Below are 27,916 nucleotides of genomic sequence, written 5' to 3'. Positions count from 1 at the left end.
ATACATGTATAATACTTGACAAAGATATAAGTATATATTTGTTTATTACAAAATGTTTGTAAATACATCAGCAGTGGCCAATATTACAGCTACTTTGTTCTCTCTACTCTAGCATACAAAGGTTAAGACAAATCTAAGCAACATCATTACCATTTCCTAAATACATAAATTTGATCAAGACTCAATTTCATTGTTTTGGAAATATGAGGCAAATTATAACATGATTTATGAATAAACTTAAGAACTCTCATCAAAATATACAACCTAACAGGCAATTGTTTATCATCCAATTCTTGGCTAATCCCATTTTTCAACTGGTTTTGGAATACCCAGTAAAATGGGCATATATCCCTATGAAAGGAACCCAGAAGGAAACCCTTAATCAACTACTGAGCATCACATGCAGGTATGATTTACAAAATGCGCCCTCCCCACCCAAAGTTACACCATCACTGTAAAACTGACAATGTTGAAGCGAAATCTCAGTTTTACAAAAAATACAGCTATGCAAGGTAAAAAATAAACTTACTTCACCAAAAATCTTGGCACCATTTTATGGTATTTGGTTATTCCAAGTACACAGTTTTGTGTGCCTATTGCACTATTTCTCAATTGGTGTAAAGCAACTTTGCTTAAGCAGCCATTGGCCAACAGTTGAAATAAAGATCCACATTTTCAAAAGCTAGTGCAAATGCAAAATTATTCTTAATATCAATAAAACATTTAATCATAAGTAAACTTCACTTTCTGCAGCAGACATTTCCCTCTACCATTTTAAGGATTTCCCCTAAAATAAACCTTACAGCCATTACAGGTAACCACAAGCCTTTTAATTTCTACTTTAAATTAAAAAGAATAAAATTAAAAACCATTAAAACCTTAATTCAATATTTGGAATTGGAATTCCACGAAAAAAGGGAATCTATGGATTATATCACTGTTACTCTGTACAGTTAATTACTGTGGTACTTAAAAATGTTAAATCGTTGCGGATGACAATGTAAGACGGACACCAATGACAATGCATGACAGATAGCCCATTTATAGCAGTGCTACAAGAAACCAAGTAACTTGAATACATAGGGTCCAACAGTTACATGTTAACATACATTGTCAGCAGTATGATATTAAAGCTGAAATGACTACAGTTACAACCCATTCAGCTATAAAAAAAAATAAAAACAATAAGCTCAATAAAAATCACAAAGTTTTGCAAAAAGTTTAGCCTAGATACAATTACTCCTTAATAGTATGGCATGGGCTGTCAGGAACACTCATTAGAGCCATACTCTTTGGCTTACATCTTAAAAAGGTATAAAAAATTATGAGCCTTTTGCACCAAATCTATTCAGGCCATTTTCTATTTAGAGTTAAAAAGATTGGTCAGCTTTGCTTGAATAATATGATTTAAATACGTAAGCTTTTCATCATTTAAAAATCATTTTGGAAAAAAAAGCTATTTTTAAACAAAGAGCTACTTTTTTTTATCCCCCCATCTATATAAACAATAGCATCAAAAGTACATCTTTTAACGAGATTTCAAATCAATTGTTCACAAGGCTTTGGGAGGGCTGTAACTCTGTGCATCTATAACCTTCAAAAACTGATGCTGAACTCTAATATTGGCCCCAAGTGGCCTTGCTTCTTTATGCTATCTAAAATGTCGGGTTTTGTGCTCTGGTGGCAGCGTATGGGATCATGCATGCCTCTGTTGGCAGCAGGTGGTATGGCACTTCCTAAGATGTCTCAGCAAATTAGTGTTTTTCTTTTTGGTTTATTATTTTCTTGCCACTGAACATTTTCCCTTTTAGCACTCACACACATCTTGTGGAGATGAAAGCTTTTTTCGTTCTAGTCATCGCTCTGTACCACATTTCAAATTGGAGCAACAAGCTGAGCCACCCTACCATGGGTTTGTTTACTCCTCACAAAGTTTCCACAATCAATACAAGCAACAATTTCAATCATCTTCTCAGTAAGCAGTCTTCCAAATTTGACAATCATAACAGCAGTTCAAACCTCAGTACAGGTCAGTTTGAAAGCTAGACCTCTGGAAACATGACTCGCACATTAAAAACCTGTAACACTTGATCCGTGATGAGGGATCAAGTTATTGACAAAGTCTAAAGATCCATAGGCTACAAGAGTTTCCTTTTTGGGGTCATGACACTGATGAGATTGGATTATGAGGAGATCCCATTTGTGTTAACACCTTGTCTAGCCACTGTAGCGGTCCATTGAGATGAATTTCAATCCAACATGGAGTGCTTGTGACATCTTGTCTGTGGTATTCTGCACCCCATCCCTTGACAAAACTCATGCGGATAGTGCACATTTTAGTCAGTTCATACACTGCCTCAAAACCATGGTTTACAGACTGACTTAACAGAGCAGCAAATTCTTGATTGTTGAAGATCTTTAAACTGCACCCTGGTGGAATCTTACAAACAGTGGTGGGATGGAAATTATGATGGTAATTGCAGTTACGGCTCTGGACAAATATACTGCTGTCACTGAGACATTCAGCAAACACCTCTCCACCCACGTAGTATAAGTGTACACCTGAAATTTATTAGAGTATTAGATTAAAATGGAGACCTATTTCTCGAAGTAAATAATAGTAAACATGAATTGGGTTTTTATTAAGTGAAATGCACAGAAAGTGTTAATCTAAAGAAAAAACCTTCTATGGTTTTTTTTTTATTTACTGAAGCATTTGCAAGATATTGAAACTAATAATGATTCCCCTAATAAATAAGGTGTTTGCATGATTCAAAAGCCAATATTTTTTTTGTTCTCACTGATGTATTTAGAGCCCACAGCAATAAAATAAGCAACCTCTTTATTCACAATATTCTAGCCAACTAGCCTATTAATCATCTTTATTTATAGGGAAAAAATCCCCATTTCAGCACACCTACCTTTGCCAATATGTCTTCTGGTATTCTCAATGGTAGAATTCCTGTTCACATTTGACAACAATCCAAGACAGAACCTTTCTCCATTATTGGAGGGGTCTGTGAACCCGTCCACAACAACATGGGACAGGGAGGCATGGAAGGCTTCTCCCACACGGTTGTTTAACTCATAGTACACTATACTGCACCAAAACTTGGGTTCTTGGTAGGCAACTGGCTGTAAAGCTGAAATTTGAATACAAGGGTAAAATCAAAATAATTGAAATGGGGCTCTTCATATGCAAACAAGGAGAGCCTTCAAGTTTCCATATTTACTAGCCACAAAGTAGGTGCTGCTCTTACTTTTGTGGTCCTTACAGCAAAAACATGAGAAAAAAATTCCAATGTAGTTTGAAAACAATTCAACAACAGTAGAAAAGAGATGGTCAGTGCAGACATACGTAACTGTTATCTCCATTTTCAATGAGCTGTTTCAACAGATTAATTTGATCTATTATTATTATCCAATTAACAGTACACTAAGCTTATAAATGATCCCTACGCCCCCTTTAAATGATTACTGGTTTAATACAATAATAGTAGGCGTCATTACAGCCATCAAATGGGTATCATGTGATTTCAAAACCTTCTGATATCTATATCATATTTAGGAAACTTTGGAAGTGATAAGTTATTATTGCAGGCGGTTGTGGCTTACTCACTTCTAGCAGGTGGTGCAGATGTGTCCATTGGTGTGGAGCCTGCCCCGCCTAAATTGTTGTTCTGAGTTCCTGAAGGACTGGGTTGGGATGCTGGGGATGACTGGTTGTCATCATGGGCCTGGTAGGCAGGGGGAGGAGTGTCAGCTAAAAATTATTAAAAATTGTTGCAACTATTAGAATATAAACAAAATAAGACTTCACATTTTGAATTGCCAGGCCCGTATGACTTAGAACAACAGAACTAAAATGACTCTCATTTTTTGAAAAATCTGATCTTCTAGTCAATTCATTTTCTTACCCGACATGTGTGTAGTTCAGAAATGTGAAATATTAATTCACTATCTTGCACTGTACCTAGCTTAACAATACATAATGCACTCTCCCAAGTTTATAACAGAAAGCAAGTAAAAAATACACATAATTGGTCAGATCAAGATTCAATGACATATACTCACCAGGTAGACCATATGGGCTCCCAGGTCCGGAACTGGCTGGCGAGGAGGGTCCAAATCCATGTGGAAAGCTTACATTGTATGGCATAGTGGGTTCTGGGACCTGCTGGAATGGTGCTAGCTGTCCTGTGTGGTCTGGGGGATACTCACTGTACCGTGGCACCAACACTGGGGGCAGCACTGAAACAAGACAGGACAGGTTAAAAGTTGGATATGTATATGTCGCTTCCCTTTGTGGTCTGGAGGGTGCTCAACCATCACCAAACATCAGCAAAGACAGAACCCAGGACTGGTCACTGGTAAAATCTGTGTATCTGGCAATTATACAGGAGGCAACACTGAAATAGAACAAGACTAGTTGAAGGAAATAGGTTAAGCAGCACACAGTACAAATATACAAATAGCACTCTTACATAGATACATACATATTATATATATCTTATGCATTCACTTAGACCCCATTCCCAGAGATTAGATCGATCCAACTAGATTAACCTAACTCCCTGGGGGTTCACGCTAAATAGCTGTCAGCCGAGCGGGCACAAAAGTACCCCCTTACAGCTTGTAGTAGGCGGGACGAACATTTAAGTCGGATTATCTGACAGTAATCTAGTGAGACTCCCCACGGGGATAGATTGATGGGAATGCGCCCTTAGTGATCTATGTAAAAGATATGGCTTGGGAAGTTTCTCTTTAACTTGGTCATAGATTGATGAAAGACGAGGTATCTCCAAGCTATTTTCCTTTTCAAATAACTTTTAAAGACAACTTGTTGACCTACAGGACAGAATATCCATCAACCATTTACTATATTTTGTTTTCCAGGACTTCTCTGTAAAACAAAACAATCAGCTGGCTTTTTTTTTCTAATGAAAAATGTGCTTCTTTTCAACAATCAAAGTCAACTTCATATTTTATTGGGTAATTGTGAAGTAAGTTTTTGAAAATTTCCCCGTCTAATCACTTTCTGATGGGCTTAACTCAGAAAAGGGGACAAAATAATAAGACCAGAAAAAATAAGCCTGAAGTGCAATTAAACTGTGCTAACATCAATTTAACATCAAAACACATATTTCCCCAGATGTTGCCATGAGAAAGAACAGGCCCTGACAAAATCAATATTTCACAGAAATAATTATTGCTGGAGTTTTTCATGGAATCACAAGGGACCAACATAACTATAAGTGCAGTTTTTCCCTGCAGTAAATTACTGCCATTCCTAGATCCAGTCCTCATCCAGTGTCCAGTTCACACAAAGCGGTGATCTGAACTGCTTCAGAGTCAATTAGGATGAATTATGTATTGAATATGGAGAGTGCATGTTGGTTGAATTCCAAAATTCCATGTAAATGGAAGCTGACTGAAGCCAGGAAAGAAAGTTCATAGAAAAATGAAAGTGGCAGGATCATGCTGTGAACACAACTTGATTTATAATGTAATCAACTCTACAAGCTGAAAACCAATTCAAGTCTTATGCAGAAACGGTTCATAACTGGTCCAGTGTGACCAGCTCCTCAGTATCAACACAGCACAGGACAAGTTTTCTCAATCAATGCCTCAGAGATGTAATTAATGATCAAACATTACCAGGAGTCCCCAGAGACTACAATGATATCCCACTACTTATTCTTCTCCCAGAGCACACAACTGAGTCACAGAGAGAGAATGAATCATACTCCTGCCTACACACAGATGATGAATTCAGCTCTTTTTCTAATACATACCAAGTGCCAAACAGTGGAAAGATTCATCTTCCAGTTGATAGATATTGATAGATCTTGGACACATTTCAGTTAATTTCTACTGGAGCTGTAGAATCCTCAATTACTGTATGTCATGATAAAGGATAGCATATTGTAAGCCGTTTCATTTTTCCACTTGGCAATCAGTTTATTATTCAAATACTAAAAATATCATGCTTTCAGAAGAGCACATTTTCCTCTCAGTTTCATTCTTTCAGAGAAAATGTTTTCCCCTTCAAATATTACTGATCTCCCCCTACATACTGTCAATCCCACAGTATTCAGTTTTTTGTTTGACATTTACTTCACAAGCATTACATAGACAATGGACTTATTTGTTGCTGCAAGATTTACTGTACTGTTGTATTTCAAATGACATGCTACAAAGCATATCCTCATGTTCACAACAATCTATAGACAAAATAAGTATAAATGACTTCACTTCCAATTGGAAAAAAAATCATAGTATTATCACTTTGCCTTTCTCTTTGTTTTCCAGGAACTTAACATATCATGGTACAACTTGCTTTTTTTTTTTTTTTTTGTCAGCCTATTCAGTTTTTTAGTCTTTATTGATTTAACTGTTCTTTAAGGACCTATTAAAAAAGGCTGCACAACTTAATCCATGCGTATAGAAGGTTGCTTTCACATCTGAACAGCATCTTTCATTCTATAGTGCAGCTGCGTTCACCAGATGTAGCCAAACTTTCCTTACATGTGTTCTGTTTTCACAATCTGCCAAATAAATCAGGTTGGTGTTTCTACAAAACACCACCATCAATCTTTTTCCAGGCTTCGGCATCAGTAGTGCTTCCTACATGTAGTATGCATAGCCTTAGTACCATGGTTTGTGAACATATTGATTCAAAAATCCTTTAAAGCAAGTGCAAAACACCAATATACTTTAAAACACAATTTCAAAAGTGCCAGTCAAACTGTCTAGAAAAAGAACCAGCATTATCACTTTCCATTCTGATTTGTCTGCAAAGGAAAAATACTTAATAAAAACTGTGTCTTAGTGAAGTCAGTCTGTGCTCAACAATCTACCAGTCAGCTCTATACTAAGCTTTGTTTTCCATCTGCTGGCCATAAAAAATGCAGGGCCCCAAAACATGTGTATCAGCATTGGTGAAAGGTCCTACTTGGCTTCCAAGTAGCTTGCCTGCACACCTGGGTTGCTGAGTAGAAATGATATTCTTGTTAATGGAACTACAATACATACAGCAACTTACTAGCTCCGTGAGAAGCTGTAGATTTCTGTCTGAAGACCTTTGCCTGACTGGGATAAAAACAGCCTCCTTGTCTGGATTAATAATATGTAATACTGGAAATTCCGAAGGCATTAATTTGAGAAATATTCTTGAAAGGCTGTGTGCAATAAAATCTTTATAAATGTAAGAGGCATTTTTTTTAGAAAGCAATGGTACAAATGCCATATCAAAAGACAAAAGTTTTTAATTAATGGGATTCCTAACTGCCATACCACCTTAAGGACACAAAACCCAGATATTTGTATTTCCTCCTCAATTTCCATAAAGCATCAACCTGTTAAAAATATAATGTTAGATGGATGAAATAAATCCCGCATACTGAAGTCGCCATTTTTTCTATCCTGGCTGTTTCTTCCAAAGACGTAGTTGTACTTCATCTGCAGCCATTCTGTGATATGCCAACATGCCAGCATCAGATGATCACAGCTGTGCAAAAGATGTGAGACACTTACTTCATCAATACAGGAAGCTGGGCTAAATTTATATCCATCCTCTAATTTGGCATAACATTCTGGTATTCATTAGGCAGGCAAATTGCTTTCTGATAGTTTTTTTCCAGTGAAAAGGTAGGCATCAGGGTTTACTTAGACAAACATATAAACATTCATTTGTGATATGCGTGAAGGAAATCAGACATCAAGCTAGTCCTGTTGAAAATGTCTGTTAGACATAAATATTGTAACAAAAATCATTCTTAAAATCAGAGCCATTTTGTTACACGATTTTTCTAATGGATTAATGCAAATGATAAGCAGCAAATCCATCACCATTATTTTTAAACTGTGTTATGTACACATTTAAATGACAAACAATGTATTTGACAAAATAAAACCCACCTGGACTTTCCACTCTTTTATAATGATATGGATTGATACAGACTTCCTTCTGTTTGGCGCTGAATGGATACTCGCAGATCTCCAAAGGTTTCAGCTCATGGTGACTCTGTAGATCTGGCCACCTCCACACCCTGCAGTAGATAACATGGGGCAATCCTTTCCTATGGGACACCTGCAGTCTACCATCTAAAGACCTGGGAATGGTCACACACTTGCTAGGCTGTCCTGGGCAGCTTAAAGCTTTCTCAAGGTCCTCTAGTGCCCCCTTCTTCTTCTTCAGCTTCTTCACCAAGGAGTCTACTGCCTTCTCGGCCCATTTCTCCTCCTCATCTCCCTGCTTCCAGCCCAGCAGCCTTTTGACTGCTGGACTGGTGAAGGTGAACAGACTATTCAGGGTGGAAATTGTGGACATAGCAAGACAGGACTGGCTGCTGTTGCTGGCTGTCACACAGAAGAAACGCGCCTGCTTGGATTATAGCCTGGAAAAGAGACAAAAATAGTTGTTAAAATGTGATAAGAAGAGACAGGACTAGAGATCCACAGGCAATTAAAAAACAAGATTAAATTTTTATGAACATAGGGAAGCTAAGGTCACGTTCTGCTGTGTGGTTTCAAACCACTATACCATGTTATCAATAAATTATATGGCACTACTCTGCTCACTGACTGCCTTTCTTTCTTATTTTATCAAGACCAAAAAACTTTACTAACGTGAACTTCGTATTTAGGTTTGAAATTGCAGTGCTTGAGGTAAAATGAATATCAAATATCAGTCTACCATCCCTGCTTGGACACGACTAGATTATCACACACTTTTCCAGGGAGACAAATCCCCACAGGGAACTTCTCAACACAATGTGTTTGTAGCATTTTCACATAGAGATGGTCAAAAGAATGGTCAAGTGTCCAACTTCAGGACATAAGTACATAAAAACTTGCTGACCTACATGCAACAGTGCCATCTCCACTTATTATTTTGAATTACTAGAATAGTAATGCATCTCTCATGTCAGTAGTTTAACAACCTGAGATTTAAGCTTTATCACAATATTTATGAAATGTAATGTTTCCATCTTCTCCCGACATGAGCACCATCAAGGCATATCTAATGTTGTTATCTGTAACTGTTGTTCTTGTCTAATCTATATCATTTTTAAATAGTTCCTGACCTCACAGGACTCCTGCTGGTGTAAAATTCAGTGTACAAATATGTTGTTGTATCTTATCTTAGTTCCCTCATATGCAGTTCATTTTACCATTAGTGCTGGTTGTTGGATAAAATTATGGTAGATGATCCCACAGAGCAATTAAAGCAGATTATTTACAACTATTATGATTATTCATTTCTGTCCACATTCCATGTATTATTCAATAACACACCAGGTATAAGGAGTACTTCAAGTACCAAGTACAACTGACAAAAGCCAACAACTGACTCATTGCATAAACACTTCAAATAGGCTACAGTTTCTGCTACTTCGAGCAATGACAGCACAAAAGATTTAACAATGTTTCCTGAGATCTTATAATCCTGAGGTGTATTGCGGGGGAGGGGGGGTGTTCAGTGTGATTTTAATTTATAGCCATCACTATTAACTTTGTTAAATACTTCTACAATTAGAAACATTATTTAATCTTCACATTATTCAAATAAACTTTATTAAGTTATTCAAAGACTGATAAGCTTCTTGTCCACTTTAGATCTATAAACACCATCACATTTTCTTACATGTAATTATGTCCAATACTGCACCAATTTCACTTCATTAACCCAAACAATACACATTAGATTTTCTCTCTGGGACCCAGACAAAATTTTCACTACTTAAGTCCATATTCATTTAAGAACACAACTGCCAAATGTTGGACGACATGCAGGCTGTCCACTTCAATTTAGCCTAAGAGTATTTAGGATGTCATCATAATGACACTTACTGCTGTTTTCTTCAGGAGTAGGTCAAATGCGCTCAGCACTTTATGTATGATTCTTTACAATTCCCTTTTTAAACAAACTGATCTTTCAAAGTTTAAACAAGGCAGCAAAGCTGTCAAATGTACAGACAAAAAGCAGGAAATAACAAAATAGGCTATTGTCAATTCTGATGCAAAAGTACATTATGTTAAACTGCAAATTCAACATCAAATTTTAACTAGAGGATCAGAGAGGCGATACCGCCTCCGGATATTGTACCACCAGCTGGAGTAAGAGCATTCGAATGGAACCCCCCCCCCCCCAAAAAAAGGGACACCACAACCAGTCTTGTCCTTGACAAGCTCTATGCAATAAACAAGAATTCTCAAAGTATGAAAAAAAAATCGAAAAAAATATAACATAAAAATGGTTCAATCAAGCGGATTTTCCAATTGGCCTGTATTTTCCTAACATTGATCACTCCTGTGATTTTCTGGACAATAGGCCTATTGCTTTTCCTTGAAATGAGTTATCAGTGTTGCATATATGCTGAGAAAAGAGAAAACCTAGGGGCAACACTGGGCATATCTCTGCTTGTTTTGAAGATGTGAGGGGCACGAAAATATGCAAAGTTCAGTTCATGATGAAAAAGTAGGTCAATTTCAAGGTCACAGTACATGACTTTCTATTCAAGTTCAATAGTAACTATGGGCATTTCCTTGCCAATTTTGGAAATGTAAAGGTCAGAAAACATGCAAAGTACAGTTCATCATAAAAAGTAGGTCAAAGGTCAATTTCAAGGTCACAGTTAGATTGCCAGTATAAGACTTCCTATTTAGATTCAATAGTAACTATGGGCTTATCTCTGCCAGTTTTTGAGATATAAGGGAGAGAATTTTTTCAAAGTTCAGTTCATGGTGAAAAGTAGGTCAAAGGTCAATTTCAAGGTCACAGTTAGATTACCAGTATATGACTTCCCACTCAAGTTCAACAGTAACTATGGATGTACCTCTGCCAGTTTTAGAGATATAAGGGCTGGAAAATTTGAAAGTTCAGTTCATGGTGAAAATTAGGTCAGATGTCAATTTCAGGATCACAGTTAGATTGCCATTATATGACTTCCTTTTCAAGTTCAATAGTAACTATGGGCGTATCTTTGCCAGTTTTGGAGATATAAAGATCAGAAAACTTGCAAAGTGCATTTCATCATGAAAAGTAGGTCAAAGGTCAATTTCAAGGTCACAGTTATATTACCAGTATATGACTTCCTATTCAAGTTCAAAAGTAACTATGGGCATATCTCTGCTAATTTTTGAGTATTTCACATTTTATTTTCACAACTGAATTTAGGATGTTGAACTTTTTGATATAGTGCAATGCCTTAGCCGTATTGAAAACAAAAAAATAGACACCACCCCCCAGTGTTGCCCTTGACAAGTTCTACAAAATGCATAAAACAAGAGGTCTCTAGCATTAACAGTACTAGAATTAGAGAGAGTTTTCAGTTTCGACATCTAATAGCTGCTGCTACCATGAAAATGCACCGATTGACCCCAAACTCACGAAAATGAAAGATGACCCTAAGGGTAACACCTGCCCATAATATTATAGGTAAGATCTGTTTAGTTTCTGAAAATTGGCTGAAATAAAAATTTTCTTGCAAAAATTTCCAATTTTTAGAAAATTTTGGCCCATTTGACCTTGAAATAAAGGTCAAAGGTCAAATCCAAGGGCATATTTGAAATCCTCACATATGACTTTCGGTCAGCCATCTGTAGAAATTTTTCCCATAATTCCATTGGTTTGGGAGATATTTAGCATTGAATTTTCAAAAATTTTGACAAGGGTGCGTTTCAACGAGCGTCACGCCCAGGTCAATGCACCAACTGAGACAAAAAAACCTGGGTGTTCAAGTTGAGATTATATGTGACCTAAATCCAAGAGATGGGGACACAGGTCCTTGCGGTCTAGGAGGAGAAGCGGTAACGGTGACTTGTATCCCACGTCATCCTGCGGAGCTGCAGGAGCCGCAGGAGCCGCAGGAGCCGGCGGAGCTGTACGAGACGGGTCGGGACTAAAACCATGAGTACCGCCAGCGTACACGCTGGTGGTACTAATTATGCTCAACAGGTAATACCAATGTAAGTAAAATGTGAAACAAGCATAAGGCTTCAGGCCCATGGGAGTTCAAGTTCACACTTTGAAAATGTAAAACTTCCAGAAAAAGAAGTCAATTAGACTGCTTTTCCAACTTAGGCTGCATTTTAGTCCTGTATTTCTTTTTTGAACGTTTGGCAATCATAAGTAACATGGTTTTCCCATAATGGTCATCATGGCAGCAGCACCCAAAATTGTGTTTTCTTCTATTCTGATGCAATATTACATAATGGTTATCAGCATAATGACAATCAATTTTTAATAACAAAATATATGTATCATGGATTTTCAGAAAATGTGACTAGCCTGGGTCTTCAAGCCTGTGGAACTTCAAAGTCACACCTTGAAAATGCCAATATGTGAAAAATAATGGCACGATTATGCTGATTTACGAACTCAACCTGCATTTTAGTAAAATTGACCACTCCTGTGACTTTCATGACAATTGGCCCGTCTGTTTTTCTTATATTGTGTTTACAGTGTTGCATATATGCTGAAAAGTGTAAAAAACAGCATAACTAGTAAAATGGTGGCCCGATCATGCCGATTTTCGAACTTGACCTGCGTTTTAGTAAGATTGATTACTCCTGTGAGTTTCATGACAACAGGTCTATCGGTTTTCCTTGAAATGTGTTAACAGTGTTGCATATATGCTGAAAAGTGAAAAAACAGCATAACTACTAAAATAGTGGCCCGATCATGCCGATTTTCGAACTTGATCTGCATTTTAGTAAGACTGATTACTCCTGTGAGTTTCATGACAACAGGCCTATCGGTTTTCCTTGAAATGTGTTAACAGTGTTGTATATATGCTAAAAAGTGAAAAAACAGCATAAATTCTACAATAATGGCCCGATCATGCTGATTTTCGAACTTGACCTGCGTTTTATGAATATTAGTCAGCTCTGTAAATATAAAGCCAAAAAGTAAAACTGTCTTCCACTTATGGTGTTAACGCTGAAAGTGCACGGCGACGGCGACGGCGACGGCGACATGATCGGCGACGGCGACGACAGACGCAGGTGATGGCAATATGTACAGACACATCTGTGTCTGTACATAAAAACCATAAAAGACAAATTTGACTTAACCAGGAAGAAAACTCACTGTGTTACTTAACTGTCAGACAAATCTGATATTTCAAAAATTTTCTCTTATATTTCTTTTTTAGGAAGAATAATTTTTCAAACAATGTCACAAAATCCCTTTAATTTATCCATCTATTAGAACAGATATCATTTTAGCTAACACAGAGAAAGTGCAAGAGCTTTTCAGTTTACAACCCCTCAACTGTTGTAACAGTCTACCCTGAACCACCTTGTGACTTACCCCTACTTTGTAATCAGGTAACATAACTATTCCACCTGACACTAATTACTAGCCCATCTACTTCCCATGGGCACAGGAACTTATTCTTGGACAGCCTACATACCAGGTCAATACTCCAATTAGCTATTGGGGTCTCTCATTACATTGGTGATCACTACTATTACCCAATGTGTGGGTGGGAAATACAATTAGCCAGCACGCACCAAAATGACACACAGAAGAACCCAACTTCATCCTGATTTTACACAACTAAAAATAAAATGTTTCCCAATGATTAAGAACGATTTGCTTTTCTGCCTGTAAATATGAGACACAGCATGCTAATATTTCATCAAATTATTTCTGTGATTTTTAATTTCCATTAAGAAGATTGAACCTACAGGCTTAACATATTGAGCATCAATGTAAGTTCATTTGATGGTGTGGAATCCAAACATAAATATTTAAGAGAAATAAAACCACTATCTTAATTGCTTTTTTCAAATCTTTAATATAGCTACACAGAACTCTTATGAAGAAATGCTATCATTCTCAGTTTTCATGGAATCATAAAGGGTGGCAATTTTAGGTAGAATTTTAGAGAAATTCCTCTGTGCTGAAAAACAACCATCCATACTAATTAATCATCTCAAAATGTTTCTCAGCAGATCTTTATTCATTTAGCCTGGAGGTAGTGAAATACGCAGTAGCGATGTACATCCAGGTGCCTGTATGCTCTAACCTTAAACTTCCTGCAATAACTTACCCAGTGACACCAGAGGTTCAGTCACACAATACATTACACTGTTTTCATGAAAAATTACATTGCACAATACATAACAATGTTTAATGGACCTTTACAATGCAAAATTATCTGAATGACTATTTCAGGCTTTTTAAAGAAAAGGAAAGGAGGCGGATTCAGATATGAGTCAGTAATACTGAACGAACCTGTCTCAACATTAAGAGCAATTTTTTTTTCTATTGTTCCACCATCAGTAGTAGACAAAGTCAGCAATGCAATGTTTTTATCATTAAGTATCAGATAATATCTTAACTTCAAATAATAATAATTTTACTTACTTGTTAGTATACAAGTGTTACCTTTACCTTCAGATGTCTGCTTCACAAAGATTCCAAATTAAAAGTAAGTGACAGTGCTAGTTCATTAAAAGCAGTTTGACTGCTATTAATTTAGTAGGATATTATTTGTTGAAGGGGTGATTACATATTCCAGTGCACTACACAACCTTTCTAGTTTAAACACAGAGGGCACTTTGTTGTTCAATTTGTTTGGATAATGAGAAATACAAACTTCAGTGTCACCTTTGACACACCAACTGCTTCAGGTATGGCAAGGCAGAACTGTGCATACCGTTTGTGCCACAATATGACCAAGAATTTAACAAGGTAAGCTAATTAGCTGTTTTTATCACTGCTAGAGTACACAGACATGCTGAAACTGTCGGTCCGATCGGTCATGACCGGCAAAATTTGTCTGGACCGGTAAAATATTGTACTTTGTCGGTCCAAAGGACCGACAAGAGTTTTAAGAGCCGCCATTTTGAATTAACAGTTAGCGTTCGATGTGCTTCAGAAATAAAATTATATAAAATCCACATCATTTTTTCTTCCATTTACTAATCTAGTGACACGTAAAAGTGACCACATTTCGGTCACATTCACTTACAAAGTACGCTAGCCAATCGTATTATCCCTCTCTCAAACGAATGGGTTCTTCCCCATGGGGAATCCCCCTGCTCTCGATAATTACGCGCCCCGGTCATTGGTATGTTGGCCGCGACACACAGACAGCTTTCACGAGGGCGGTCCACGCTGCCAAGCACGTAAACATGCAGGAAAAAATGTTTACTGCTTAACTTGGACGCCTGACTCCTTTCTCAAGAACAATTATTCATATAGGAACCAAGGATAATGACGCCTGACCTTCGAAGGTACGTATACATCGTTATTCGTTCTTTTAGGTAGAAAAAAGCGTCAATTGATAGTAGCCTACATGGAAATGAGGTCACCCGATTCACTCAGTAAAAACGATTTCAGAATTATAGGACTGAATATTATGCGTAATCAATGGTGATTGTAACGATATTTAACTAATGGGTACTTTCGTTTGCATTCAGCTAATACGCGGCAGTGCCTTCCGCATTGCGACGTTTTACGTAAAAAAAGTTTGACAGTTCGGTCGCTTCCTCGAACCTACCGAAAAAACTCGATCCGTGGTGTATGAACATAATGGTTCACAGATTTTAAATATCCCGTAAGCATAAACGCGATACCTGTTACCAGTACCAGTTACAGTTTTCATATTATCAGTATGTACATTTTTATTATTTTAGATTATGATATCGTCGAGTCCTGACCAGGAAGCCGTTCGTTTCCATGCAGATGAGACAGATACAGTGAAGTGGCTAGCATGTTTCATGCATTGGCACTCCCATTCGGACTACAATCTTTACTGTTTGTGTAGCATCAAAATTTGCAAATTATTTTCAAGGAAAGGAGAAATTGACCAAGAGCAAATTTTGCTACTGTTGAACAGTGGAAATGAGTTTTTTTCATTTAATTTTTTTATCAAATTCATTTCAATTTGAAACAATATTAATTTTTTTGAGAAATTGATCATGATAAAATTTATAATTAACCTAAATTTATGACAGGGATGTGAAATATATGATGAATTTCTTTAAGCCTTACGTGCACTATTGAATTAAAGGACAAAGGACTAAGTGTGAAATTCAAGGACTTTCAAAGGAAGAAACAAAATCAAGCTCTTCTAAAGGCCTGTATGAACCCTGGAACTTGTGAAATGAGTACAACAATAAAGCAGTGCTTCACAAGTGTGTGTTTTTGTTTTTTTTAAATTTACAACATGTCCAAATTATTTAATAGTATTACTGAATATGTATTTACAAGAGTTACTTCTGTGTACTACTATGCAAACAAAACGTTTCCATTATTGAATGGACATTTTCGGTCCGGCAAAAGTCCATTCGGTCCGGCAAAGTTTTCATCACTGCCGGTCCGAATGTCCGGCAGTTCTGAAAAGTTTTCAGCATGTCTGGAGTACATCAGTGGATTCAAACTGTCAGCGCCAACACTATCAGCTGTTTGAATCAGTAAATGTTTGCTCTGACAACTGTCACCTCCTTTTTTCTTTATGGGACATCTTTCCCAGTTTTATCTACAGGTAAAATTGATAATAAAATGGGTGAGAAGTGATCCACACTAACTGTCAGTGTGCACATCATTGCCCATCTAAACATAAGATTTCTGAAACCTTATTCTAAATTGTAATATATAAACAGTGCATTATTATAGAAAATTACTTGCCATCATACAATCCTGAATTATACAAAATTCCAATGTGGAAACAATATGACAACAGTCAAAGAGATATATGATCAATGCACAAGTAACATTGCAGATAAAATATTGACTAAATTTTAGAGGTGATTCCGTTATGCTAATGTCAGCTCAACAAAGAATGCATGGAAACTCCTGAAGCATATACCAGTATTTACATGGAACACTTTACATCAGCATGAACAATTTGTCTCCCAAGAAATTCAGCCTACAAATAAATGAATCATAGCTGACTGATTTGCTTGTTTGAACTTACAAGTGATGCATATTTTATGAACATGCTGGCAGAAATCAGTAGCTCAATTACTGCATTTCTCATCATGGCACATGCACTCTTGATAGTCGCCGTGGTTATTTTACATGATCAATAAAAAGTGTGACCTGTGATCACAATGTAGCACCCCTGCTCCCCTCCCCAAACAAGCAAAACAAAGTTGCAACATGGCCGTCCCATCATAAAAGTCTAATTTAATCCCAAGAAAAGCTACTGAATATTACCTGGTTCTCTGTTCTTACGTTGAAAGGTCAGCTTAGCAACAACACTGTGTAAGAGCAGACGGGTGTCCTAACCTTGAAAATAGATATTAAATGCTAATTTCGTTTTACGTTGCCGCGTTCAACTGCATGGCCCACAGAGTCTATGCTGAAAGCTGGCGACAGTAAGACTGGAGGCGAAGAACAAAAATATATCGCAGAGATTCATACGCATTACTGTGTTCCTATACAAAAATGTTCCACATAAAACTACCATCTTTTAGTATTTCACGTTGATTACTTAAACTTAAAATCATAAAATCATATATAATTCCCCCACTGATTGTTTGGATATTGTATTTTACCAACAATCCCGATCTAAGTTGAAGAGCGCAGTCGAAAGAAGGTGAGTGGGCTAACAAGTGCGCGAACCTTGGATGACGTCACTATTTTTGGCGACAGATAGTCCAAGGTATCAAGCGCCAACAATAGAGCAAAGCATTCTGTGAGGGAAAGCCGTGAACAATGTGCAACAGCCATGGAATCATGCACTCATTATTCTTTATCGACTGTTGAAGTGTTTCCACTGTAAAATGACTCAGAATTTTTCAATTTAGGCCACGAGAGAATTCGTGATTATGTGAGAGGAAACTGTTTTTAAATATGTCAGCGCCCACGAAACGTACGCGTGATAAAGTATTCGATATGTTACAAAATGAAGTAATCCCTATCACAGTTCGCTTATGAGCAAACTTATTTTTTTATTCAGGGAATTGTGAGGTAAAGCCTCATTACGAGAACTTTGAAGTAATCAGTTCCTGTACTGAGTATTTAAGAGTAAGTGGCAACAGGCCGAGAAATCGTACATGTATCAATCTTACAAACGGAAGAAATACATAATATCAACTACCCTTCACACAGACACGCCCAAATCTGAGCCTGAGGAACGGGTGGGGAGTGAGTTATGCTGGAATTTGTTTAGCTGCACACCGTTTAGGCGCTCAAATCCCTTCCATTTCTATTGAAACTACACATATATATATGTAATAATATGTAATATACGTAAGAACATGACAGGGCAATGATTGGGGGACAAAATATTGTCGTAAAACGTCAAAGCTCGGGCTACAGTTTTCAGTCAATTCCAGTAAAATCAAAAGGGGAACGTCACTCTCGCCATGGGGCCTGTATATGAATAAATATAAATAATGTAATCAGTTCAAGTTCTTTCTGTGCGTTTTGATCACTTCAGAAGCTAACAAGAGAAGCAGGTCTAGCTAGGGTTATGAGCCAAATGTTGACATTACTGGTGCAAGTGTCGATATCTGCCCTTGGCTATGCATCTTACAGCAAAGACATTAATGGTCTTTAGCAAACTGTAAACATGGCTGATAGTGTATATCTCCAAGTCGGGGAAGATTTACGTTGTCCTGTGGAAACAGAGGTGTGTATAAATTTCCAATCAGGACGATGTAGTGATAACTGATTCAGAAATAATCTCTGGGGATGATTTCGTTTGTTACTGTAGTTTCCGAGTGCATTATAAAGCTGTTTGAGAACAGTATTAGTATTGAGCAGTTCACTAGATGTCCTTCAAATTTTTTGGTGAGAATAAATTTTGAAATGGTCTCTGCATGTGTGGAGGTACAGATTGTTTTAAGATCTGCATAACTTTTAGCACAGTATCTTTTTAATAAAGCATAAGAATTGTAAAACAGAAATGCAGAATATTGAGACATTAGTCTACAGGAAACATAGATGATAAATCTGATTAAAGTATATTAAAAAAATGTCATCTGTCTTCTAGATAGCTCTGTTTGTCACACGATTCAACCAAATTGTTGCCAGTGGATCTGAGTGTACGGAAGGACCACATGACTGCCTACTGACAAACCTAATCCAGATATACTTAGTTAAGTTCAGGGATTCCCCCTACTTGGGAAGTCTTCCAAGGCATGTCCTGTCGGGCATAGGTGTGAAGATTCTTGAAGAAAAAGAGGTTTGTATAGACATAAGTTATTGTCCTGTTGGTTTTTCAAGCTGTTTTCAGTAAGATACCAGAAAGATTTTGAAAATCTGTTAATGGGGGAGGGGGTTCGAATGAACCTATCAGGGTCTTTTTTTTTCCAGTGAAAGAAACCATCCCCTTTCAATTTATCCCGAGTATAAGAAACAGTAAATAATTTATTAAAAATATAATTTAAATGGATTCCAGATTCCACTGTCTGTCCAATGGTGTTTACTTCCCTCGGCAATATCACATGGTAATCAACTGGTGCACTCGGGACTGTGTGGTGTTCTGAGACAAATTGTGAAGCTGATCCACCAGAAAACAAAATGCCAGAAGGCACTGGAATTGCTGGTAAAATTAAGGCACAAGAGTTAAGATCTTTTAAGGTTAAACCTGATAATTGTGCCTATTTTGCAGACATTTTGATCTCATAGTGGAACTAAAATCAGTTCATTTACATTTACCATTAGTAAGGAGATAAATAATTTTATACAATTATTATGTTTGTCTATTTGTTAATTTAAATCAGTGAAATATGTTTTCTGTTTTTTCAGGGTTTCAAGCAAGGTTGTCTCAAAGCTTGCTCAGAGGTTGGTTTGTAATACATGACATGAATAAACAAGAAGTGTGTGGCTTATAATTTAGAAACATTTTAGCCTTATTTTAAGTAAGTCATTTATAATTGACAGAGCTTGGTTATTTAAAAATGGGGAATACTTGTCATGTTACAATGAAAACTTTCTGGTAGTGGATCCCAAAGTGATATACATCACTATTAAACAATATGATTTATTCTCCTTGAAGGTCTCTCAGTGGACAAAATTTTGTGAAGTTGATGTTCCCAAGAGTGTAACAAAGGCAGTTAGTGATAATGGGTGAGATTGGTCTTTATGATTCTTGTTTGGCTTGGTTACACAAGATATTTATCAAAAACACAGGTATCAGAGACAGCTATGCATTAAAATAATGTGCAAGTGTGTTTATACAAGATTGTGTACTATTTATCTCTCTGTTATTTTTACATTTTTTGAGAGTGCTCCAATACATTTGTAACAAGTTCTAAAATCTCAGGAGTTTATTCCTTTTAGGAGATGTGAGAATATTTATGTTTTTAGCCAACAAGCTCACATCAACATCTTGATGTTTTTTTTTTTTTTTTAATGTACTTGATTATTATTCTTACTCTTAGTGCCATATTGCCTGGGGCTTTCCAAAAGCTTGAAGAACATCTTGGAAAACCCCCTCCAGTTGCAAACAGAGAGAAGAAAATAAGAGAACTTAAAAGAAAAAGATTGACCAAAACAGCTTCTAATCTTACCAAAGGAAACTTCGAGATTGAAGTGATAAAGACATCTTCCAAAGATAATTCTATTTCAGTGCAAAAGTGTGCACATGACTTAAGTCATTGTTCTTTACTATCAAACAGTCGAGATCCAGGCGGAGATAAATACAGTGTGGGTGGGGCAGTTAGTCAGCATGCAGAGAATAGTACAACTGATGACTGTGGCACAGAAGAAATCAATGACACAGCTGAGATATTGGAGCGTTCATTCACAGAAGGACCTGATATGACACTGACTGACCTGGTTCTTTTCACAAGCATCAGCTGGTACCTTGTAAGTCAGATGGGACTTTGTAAGGGCTGTCAATTATCATCCATGAATCAAGCAGTCAGGACTAACTGTATCTTTTCTGATGTTTAAATTATTTCCATGTTATTTTTTTCTCAGATGTTAATTAACATGATTTACCTTTATGTACTTTTAAAGAGGATGCTTTTCCTCCATTTTCAACAGAACTGTTTTGTTGCCTCTAGCCTGATTAGCCTAATCAAGGGTGAATTAAAATGAATGTGTCTTTTGTCTATTAATTAGTGAAAGGACAGTAAAGTCCATTTGGGAATAGTAAAATTACACTTATAGTCAACAAATATTCAGAACACATTTTCCCTTTGATCGATATTTTTGTATTTATTTACAGAAACACACTGGAAACACTTTGTCTTCCCTTGATTCTTGTTGCCCTCTTGTGGCTAAATGGTTTAGAAGGATGCAGATGGTACCAGGCATCATGGACACAGCTGAATATCTTGGTCTGAGTATAGAAATTCCACAAGGAGGAGAGATCAGATTAGAGAAACCTTTGGTACAAAACAAAGAACAGAATAATTTAGAACAGCATGTGAGGTAAAATAGTGAAGTCTTAATGTTATTTAAAACAAATTCAGATTGACCCTCTCATTTCAATGTACCATATAAAATCACCCTCAGACTTTATAATAGATAATTTGATTATATAGTGGAATATGGTCTACTGTTAGAGACTTTCTCACGTTTTGTAATATTAAAGACAGTCTCAGTGGGTTAGATTAATGTATAGAAGCAGGTTCTATGTAAAACTTTGGTCAGATTTGTGTTTTGTGAGATTGTTTATTATTATATTAATAAGTCTGGGTCACAAAAGTTCTGTTTAGACAACTAGAATAAAAAATTAGAAAACGAAAACTATTTATCATGATTTCGGAGCACAGCCGGAAGTACCTCCGGCTCAAGGTCACGACCTCGATTTTCCCACGCTTACGACCAATCACAGCAGGCTTCAGTCAGAATGAGATAGACGTCACGACTACAGAGCGAAACTTGTCAGACATGTAAATGCCGCCTGTCCACCTTTTCGGTACATGTACCGATCAAAAACAGAAAACGTAAAGCCCAAAACGCTCTTATACACGTTTTCATTTATTGTGAACAGGAAAATATGATAATGAGACACACTTGAGACCTGTGAAGCGCATAATCACGTGTCGAGGAGTAGTTTCGCCATTGCCTCCTAACTCAGCTTTAAGTGTCCTCCACCGCCCCACCTCCCTCCCAACATACACGGTCTGAGTGCTTCTTCGTCTGTCTCTAACTTTCTTTCGTATCTTTTGAACTGGAGTGGCTATTTTCTTTCGTCCCCTTTTGTCGCTCTCCTCTTCAGACTTGACGCGCGTCTCCATGTTTGCTGTTTTGGCGCCAAATAGTAACATCCGGGTCTCAGCCGTAGTATTTCATTCATAGTAAACCGCGAGACTTAGCGAGAAATTGCGCGTTCTGAAGCCGTACTGTGAGGTGGAAGCTGAGTATTTAAGACGAGTCGTCTTTTATTATTTAATGGAACTTAAAAAGGGTATTAGGTAGCTTCATTTTCTGAACGGTTTTGGATAGGATATACCTTGGTCATTATGGGGAAATTGGTGAGATTTTCAGGAAAATTCATTTTCGTGCTATTTTAAGGGTTTAACGCGCTGAGACTGTCTTTAAGCAGAAGCCTGCAAATGTAAAATTTTAGGGGAAGTCATAATCAACTTCTTAGTGAAACATGAAACACATTGTTAACAGCTTTACTACATGAAATTATGGAAATATTTATGCATCAGTTCATATTTTGTTGCAGAGAGGCCAGTAAGAAGCCAAAAGTTAAAACAGAAGATGTAAAAGCAGTAATACAAAAATTACAGGTAAAAATCCTTGTTCTTGTATCAGATAACCGTTGAATAGGCCAGGAGTCTTACAGGTTTTCTGTGATGAATAAGGAGTGTTAAAATGTTTTCTTGACTATATTCTATACAATACTGTGCTTTGGAAATTAGTAGTTTGAGTGGTAGATAAACTTGAAAATTTTTAGACAATAACATTCTTGGTAAGTATACAAATGCAATTGGTAATTATGATTTATTTTAAATTCAGTTAACAGTAATTATCTTATATCGCTGGCAGAAGGCCACTCATTGCATTTCACTACATATGAGAGTTTTATAAATATTTTGAAATTTTGGTGTGATGTTACTTAATAGGAGGCTGGACTTGAAGCCACCATGAGTGACCACCCATGTGGGTCAGATGTTCACTTGGACTGGGACAGTCTACCAGCAGGAGTCCACCCAAAACAAGGTCAGAAATTGTGAAAGATGAGATCTAGGAAGCATTTCGCTTGTTTAGATTTCTGTAGGTGTTTCATAGGTTGAAAGGCTTAAGAAATGTGTTCAGTTTGGTTGGTAAATGGTTTTTGTTTTGTCCTCAGTTCCAATGAAATGATATGCAGTAGAGTATTGTCCAATGTACACATACAACGTGTTCAATTTGAAGCAATTCAGTTTTTGTGTTTGGTATATACAATTTGATTGTAAGTACAGTAAATTTAAAACAAATAGAAAATAACCAGTGGATTTCCTGAAGTTTTGCAGAACCCTTATTGTGTTACCATAGAAACCAATTTTATCAATATCTCAATGCATGCCTGTCATTTATTCCTATGAACTTGGCAGGGGAGCTACCTAAATCAAGAATTGAGCGCAAATGTCAACAGTTGGAGAATCTTGCAAGTGCTGTTGTCAAAATAGCTAAACCTGGAGACGTTATTGTGGACTTTTGTTCTGGAGGAGTGAGTAAATTAAGTTCCCCTTTCAACAGATGGACATCAATTTGGTTGTAAAAGCAAAGATGACATTGATCAAGGTGGTATAAATGTCATAATAAGGTTTGCCTGGTTAAGTAGCATGATGAACTTTTGTCACAAGGTTACGTGTGCATTTTATTAAGAGAAGTTACCGTAGTAAAATGTTCAAACACTCAAAATCCACTGAAAGTCTGGACTTTTGTCTGAAATGAAGTAAAATATTTCTTTTGTAATAGTTACTTTTTAATTTCATAAATTATATTATATGTGCTTTAGTTTCGTTTATCTTTCTTATTGAATTATTATTATATGTGCTTTAGTTTCATTTATCTTTCTTATTGAATTTTTCTTAATGAGATCTTTATTTGATCATTCAAAGTAATAAATATTTTACCAGATAACCTGGATGAAGATCTGGAATCAAGTTTTCACTGTAATGTGGTGTATATGTTTCAGGGCCACCTTGGTATAGCTATAGCATATTTGCTACCAGAATGTAAGGTAAACAATATATTCAAATAAAAGTGTTATCCTTATGGTGGAGGCACTTCTCTGCATAAATATTTTATACATGCATGGTTATTGCTTTAGCATAAAATATTAGGAGGAAACTCCTTTTCTTTCCACTTTATGGGTACTGGTACATGTACTTTTTGAGTGTGAGTGGGGGTGGTGTGTTCTTTTGTGCATGTGTGCATAATATAAAAGTAAGGTAGTAACATTAAATTGGGGAAAATTTTATGTACAGTTGTATTTTTCTCATTGAATGTAAATCTTTTCATTATTATTTCTGTATAATATAGGTAATACTTGTAGAGAACAAGGAGGAATCCATTGCTAGGGGTCTTAAGAGAGTGCAAGATTTAGGACTTCAAAATATTACCATATACCAAGTAAATATTAAAGCAGCTTAAATGTTACAAATCAGCAAATCTGTTATCACATTTATATGTATAATTCTTTGAAATCATTCAAAGGGTGTAAATTGATTGATTCCTACTGAACACATTTATTGAAAAAAATTTAGTAAAAATTATTATGTCTTCAAGAATTCGGTAAATTTATAATCAAATATAAAGATTTCAGGTAAGTATAATACCTACTACTTCCACTCCATACAGTGCTGAATTTATTTGTAAATAATATCCTAAAGAACTCAGAAAAATTTCTGGTACTTCCATACATGTGACCTATCAGACATACACTCATATGTATTACTTTATTCTGTTTCTTGTTATGAAACGAATCTGATGGTACATTGTTTTAACTTTTCAGAGTAACCTGGACTACTTTCAAGGCAGTTTCAATATTGGGGTATGCCTCCACGCATGTGGAGTGGCCACAGACCTGGTTTTACAGAAGTGTCTTGATGTAAATGCTGATTTTGTCATATGTCCCTGCTGTTATGGAGCCATAAAAAATACACACACAATGTCTTATCCTAGGAGTGAAGATTTTAGAAGTTTAGATATATCATATGAGGTCAGTTTCACCAATCTTCATTTATTTATTGAATATGTGTGTGTTTTTAGTATTTAACAAGCTATCTCAGAGCATTTCTGTATAATTGCAATAAAAGGTCAGTTATTTAAGGCATTAGTTTATGTTAACCTTATATACACCACTATCTTTTCCAGCCACATTTATTAACCTCTCTCTCTCTCTCTCTCTCTCTCTCTCTCTCTCTCTCTGCCATGCTAGGGATGTCATTTTTATGTACAGACACAGATGTTTAAGACCCATGTTAGTCACATTTTCTGAAAATCCATGATATGTTTAATTTATTATTAAAAATTGATGGTCATTATGCTGTTAAGCATTATGTAATGTTGCATCAAAATAGAAGAAAACACAGTTTTTGGTGCTGCTGCCATGATGACCATTATGGGAAAACCATGTTACTTATGACTGTCAAACTTTCAAAAAAGAAACACAGGACTAAAATGCGGCCTGAGCTGGAAAAGCAGTCTAATTGGCTTCTTTTTCTGGAAGTTATACATTTTAGTGAAATATTCATTATTATCGTTTTGGCATATTCATTGTGGGACTCAGAGCTCCCATGGACATGAAGCTGAATGGTAATCAAGTTTTCTACATTTCCATGCTATTTATAGTCAATTATCAAAAATTGGTGATAATTATTCTGTTATTATGTAATGTTACATCAAAATTGACAAAAATCTTTTTGCACTGCTGCTACAAATGTTATGAAAAGAAAACTGTGTTACTTATAATTATTTTTAACTTACAAGTATGATTTTTAGGATTGGCATGCAGTTCAAATTAGAAAGCCAGCTCAATTGGGTTATCATTTATTATTGAATTTATGCATTTTTGTGTGAAATTTTCATTTTTCTCATTCTGGCATTTTCAAAGTGTGAACGTGAACTCCCATCGGCCTGAAGCCTTATGCTTGTTACACATTTTACTTACATCAGTATTACCTGTTGAGCATAATTAAAATTTGATTTTGAATTTGCAGTTAAGCATAATTAATGTACTTTTGCATCAGAATTGACAGTAGCCTATTTTGTGCATTGTTATTTTCTGCTTTTTGTCTGTACATTTGACAGCTTTGCTGTCTTGTTTTTAAAACAAGTTCACAAGTAATGTTTATATTCTAGGAATACACCCAGCTGTGTCATGCTGCAGACCAGACACAGACTAACACTCCCCTGGCTGCACAAGGTAAGATAAAACACAGGCAGTTAATCCAGAGGTGGGGTAGGGGAGAGGAGGAGGGGAAGGAAAGTCAGAGGCCCACAGATTCATAATTTATGCCTTTCAATTATCATGTAGAGGGTGAACAAAAAGGATGAACTTTACTGGTATCCCTGATGATACTCTGGGTCAGCCATTGTTCAGATCAAACCCTTTTCTTGTTTTCTTAGCATGCAAATTAGACAATAGACATTCATTCTTTAATGAAGTTTCTGTTCAATCTTTTGAATCAATTTGCTGTAATTTTTATGTGACGTCAAGATTTTGGTATCTTTGTAGCAAATTGAATATAACTCAAATTCTATGTATAATACCCAATTTATGATTTGTAACATTTTCACTTCACCGCTTACTTCTAATTTCCCCAGATATTTACAGCAGCCTGTAAGTCTTTTGCCCTACATGCTCATCTTACTAAGCTTTAAACTTTGCTTAAGAATAAAACAATCTATATTCCTCCAAACTAAATACTTGTATTTCTAGGGAAGCAGTGTATGGCATGGATAGACGGTGACAGGGGTTCTCTGGCCAAGAGTTGTGGATACAGGGTCACACTTTGCTCTCTCCTGCCACTGGCATGTACACCAAAGAACAACTTGCTTGTGGGGACCTGCAGATAGCATTGAAAACTATTAACTGTCTCTTGGCCACACTTGGTATCTTGGATGGTATTTGTCTTAGCCAAATTGAATGATAAATTTGACAAAATAAAAAACTAAAATGTATTTTAGCATTTGGCTATCATTGACTGTATTAGAGCAGACTCAGAACCTGAACCGAATCGGAATCAGAGTTTATTGTGTCATATTTCCACTGCTTTGCTGTGGCATCCTCACCACATCCTATGATGCATCAAAATGGAGACCTTTGTTACATGTATGCAAAAAAAAAAAACAGATTGGATATAAACAAGGACTTTGTTAGAAGGAAGATGGACATGTGTTATAATCATTTTATTATTATACAGCTTTAAGCAGTCAATCTACAATGATTGCAAGTTCTTTAATCCAGTAACTTGTACTCAGTCATAAGAGTTCAATATGTAAATTGATAATGATATAGGAGTAAAGAACATGAACATTATATGCAGTGTTAGCTAGGTTGTTGTTTATTAATTACTCTACACCATCCCATGACACTTTGGCCCATCGTGTATATGTCAAAGGCCCAGACCAAATCTAGTCCTATGCATAAAAAGCCCAGGCCTCGTGTTAATTACGCCCTGGCTGGGCCCATTCTTTATGGTGTCTTTGAATTGTTAACAGCACAATCGGCAAGTTAATTGGCCAAGCTGCCAGTTTGTTTGTATGGCATGTGCAGGGGATGTCTTAGATCGAGGTACATATTATGATACTTACTCGTGTGGCAAATGAGATTTGTAAACTACGTCTGAGGATGATACTTATAAAGATGTTTAATGTTTAAAGAAAAGATCATGTAGATTGATTTAGTAACATATACTAAAGAAATGTTAAATTAAAGGTGGGCTCCATTTGTTAGTGTGTTATTTTAATTATCTAGATTTTATGCAAATTATGGGAAAAAGTCTGCCCTTTAATGTTTTGTTGACCTTTTGGGAAAATATCTGCATT

At 36.4% G+C, this 27,916-nt stretch overlaps 2 protein-coding genes across 6 annotated transcripts; one reads left to right on the top strand and one right to left on the bottom strand.

The window, feature by feature from the left end:
• Positions 1 to 27: 27 nt before the first annotated feature.
• Positions 28 to 17,368, bottom strand: LOC106156541 (SMAD family member 5). The gene is made up of 6 exons (XM_013531826.2): positions 17,180 to 17,368; positions 7,921 to 8,399; positions 4,075 to 4,251; positions 3,620 to 3,763; positions 2,922 to 3,143; positions 28 to 2,562 (listed from the first exon to the last, which is right to left on the bottom strand). The coding sequence occupies exons 2-6, from the start codon at positions 8,330 to 8,332 to the stop codon at positions 2,162 to 2,164; spliced, it is 1,356 nt and encodes a 451-aa protein (XP_013387280.1). The 5' UTR covers positions 8,333 to 8,399; positions 17,180 to 17,368; the 3' UTR covers positions 28 to 2,161.
• On the top strand, positions 14,542 to 27,407 carry LOC106156540 (glutathione S-transferase C-terminal domain-containing protein). 5 transcript variants are annotated; one of them, XM_013531825.2, is made up of 16 exons: positions 14,542 to 14,707; positions 18,408 to 18,599; positions 18,963 to 19,154; positions 19,371 to 19,517; positions 19,721 to 19,756; positions 19,971 to 20,041; positions 20,356 to 20,782; positions 21,147 to 21,352; positions 22,602 to 22,665; positions 23,002 to 23,098; positions 23,473 to 23,588; positions 24,060 to 24,104; positions 24,407 to 24,496; positions 24,879 to 25,085; positions 26,228 to 26,291; positions 26,808 to 27,407. In XM_013531825.2, the coding sequence occupies exons 2-16, from the start codon at positions 18,540 to 18,542 to the stop codon at positions 26,942 to 26,944; spliced, it is 1,959 nt and encodes a 652-aa protein (XP_013387279.2). In that variant the 5' UTR covers positions 14,542 to 14,707; positions 18,408 to 18,539; the 3' UTR covers positions 26,945 to 27,407. The 5 variants fall into 5 exon arrangements, with proteins under 5 accessions (XP_013387279.2, XP_013387276.2, XP_013387275.2 ...); XM_013531822.2 differs by lacking the exon at positions 14,542 to 14,707 and adding an exon at positions 17,582 to 17,837; XM_013531821.2 differs by lacking the exon at positions 14,542 to 14,707 and adding an exon at positions 17,582 to 17,935.
• The last annotated feature ends 509 nt before the right edge of the window (positions 27,408 to 27,916 follow it).

This window comes from Lingula anatina, chromosome 3 (assembly GCF_051362555.1).
Source record: "Lingula anatina isolate TDL-2025a chromosome 3, LinAna3.0, whole genome shotgun sequence".
Lineage (NCBI taxonomy): Eukaryota > Metazoa > Brachiopoda > Lingulata > Lingulida > Lingulidae > Lingula > Lingula anatina.
The sequence above is the reverse complement of the archived record's forward strand: the minus strand, read 5'-3'. Positions and strand labels throughout refer to the sequence as shown.

Coding starts and splice junctions, on each gene's coding strand:
- LOC106156541 (XM_013531826.2), bottom strand. CDS start 8,332: ATGTCCACAATTTCCACCCTGAATAGTCTGTTCACCTTCACCAGTCCA. Junction 3,764..4,074: donor GAGCCCATATGGTCTACCTG/GTGAGTATATGT, acceptor AATAATTTTTAG/CTGACACTCCTCCCCCTGCC. Junction 2,563..2,921: donor CAGAAGACATATTGGCAAAG/GTAGGTGTGCTG, acceptor AATAAATTTCAG/GTGTACACTTATACTACGTG.
- LOC106156540 (XM_013531825.2), top strand. CDS start 18,540: ATGGCTGATAGTGTATATCTCCAAGTCGGGGAAGATTTACGTTGTCCT. Junction 22,666..23,001: donor CAGTAATACAAAAATTACAG/GTAAAAATCCTT, acceptor GTTACTTAATAG/GAGGCTGGACTTGAAGCCAC. Junction 25,086..26,227: donor GTTTAGATATATCATATGAG/GTCAGTTTCACC, acceptor TTTATATTCTAG/GAATACACCCAGCTGTGTCA.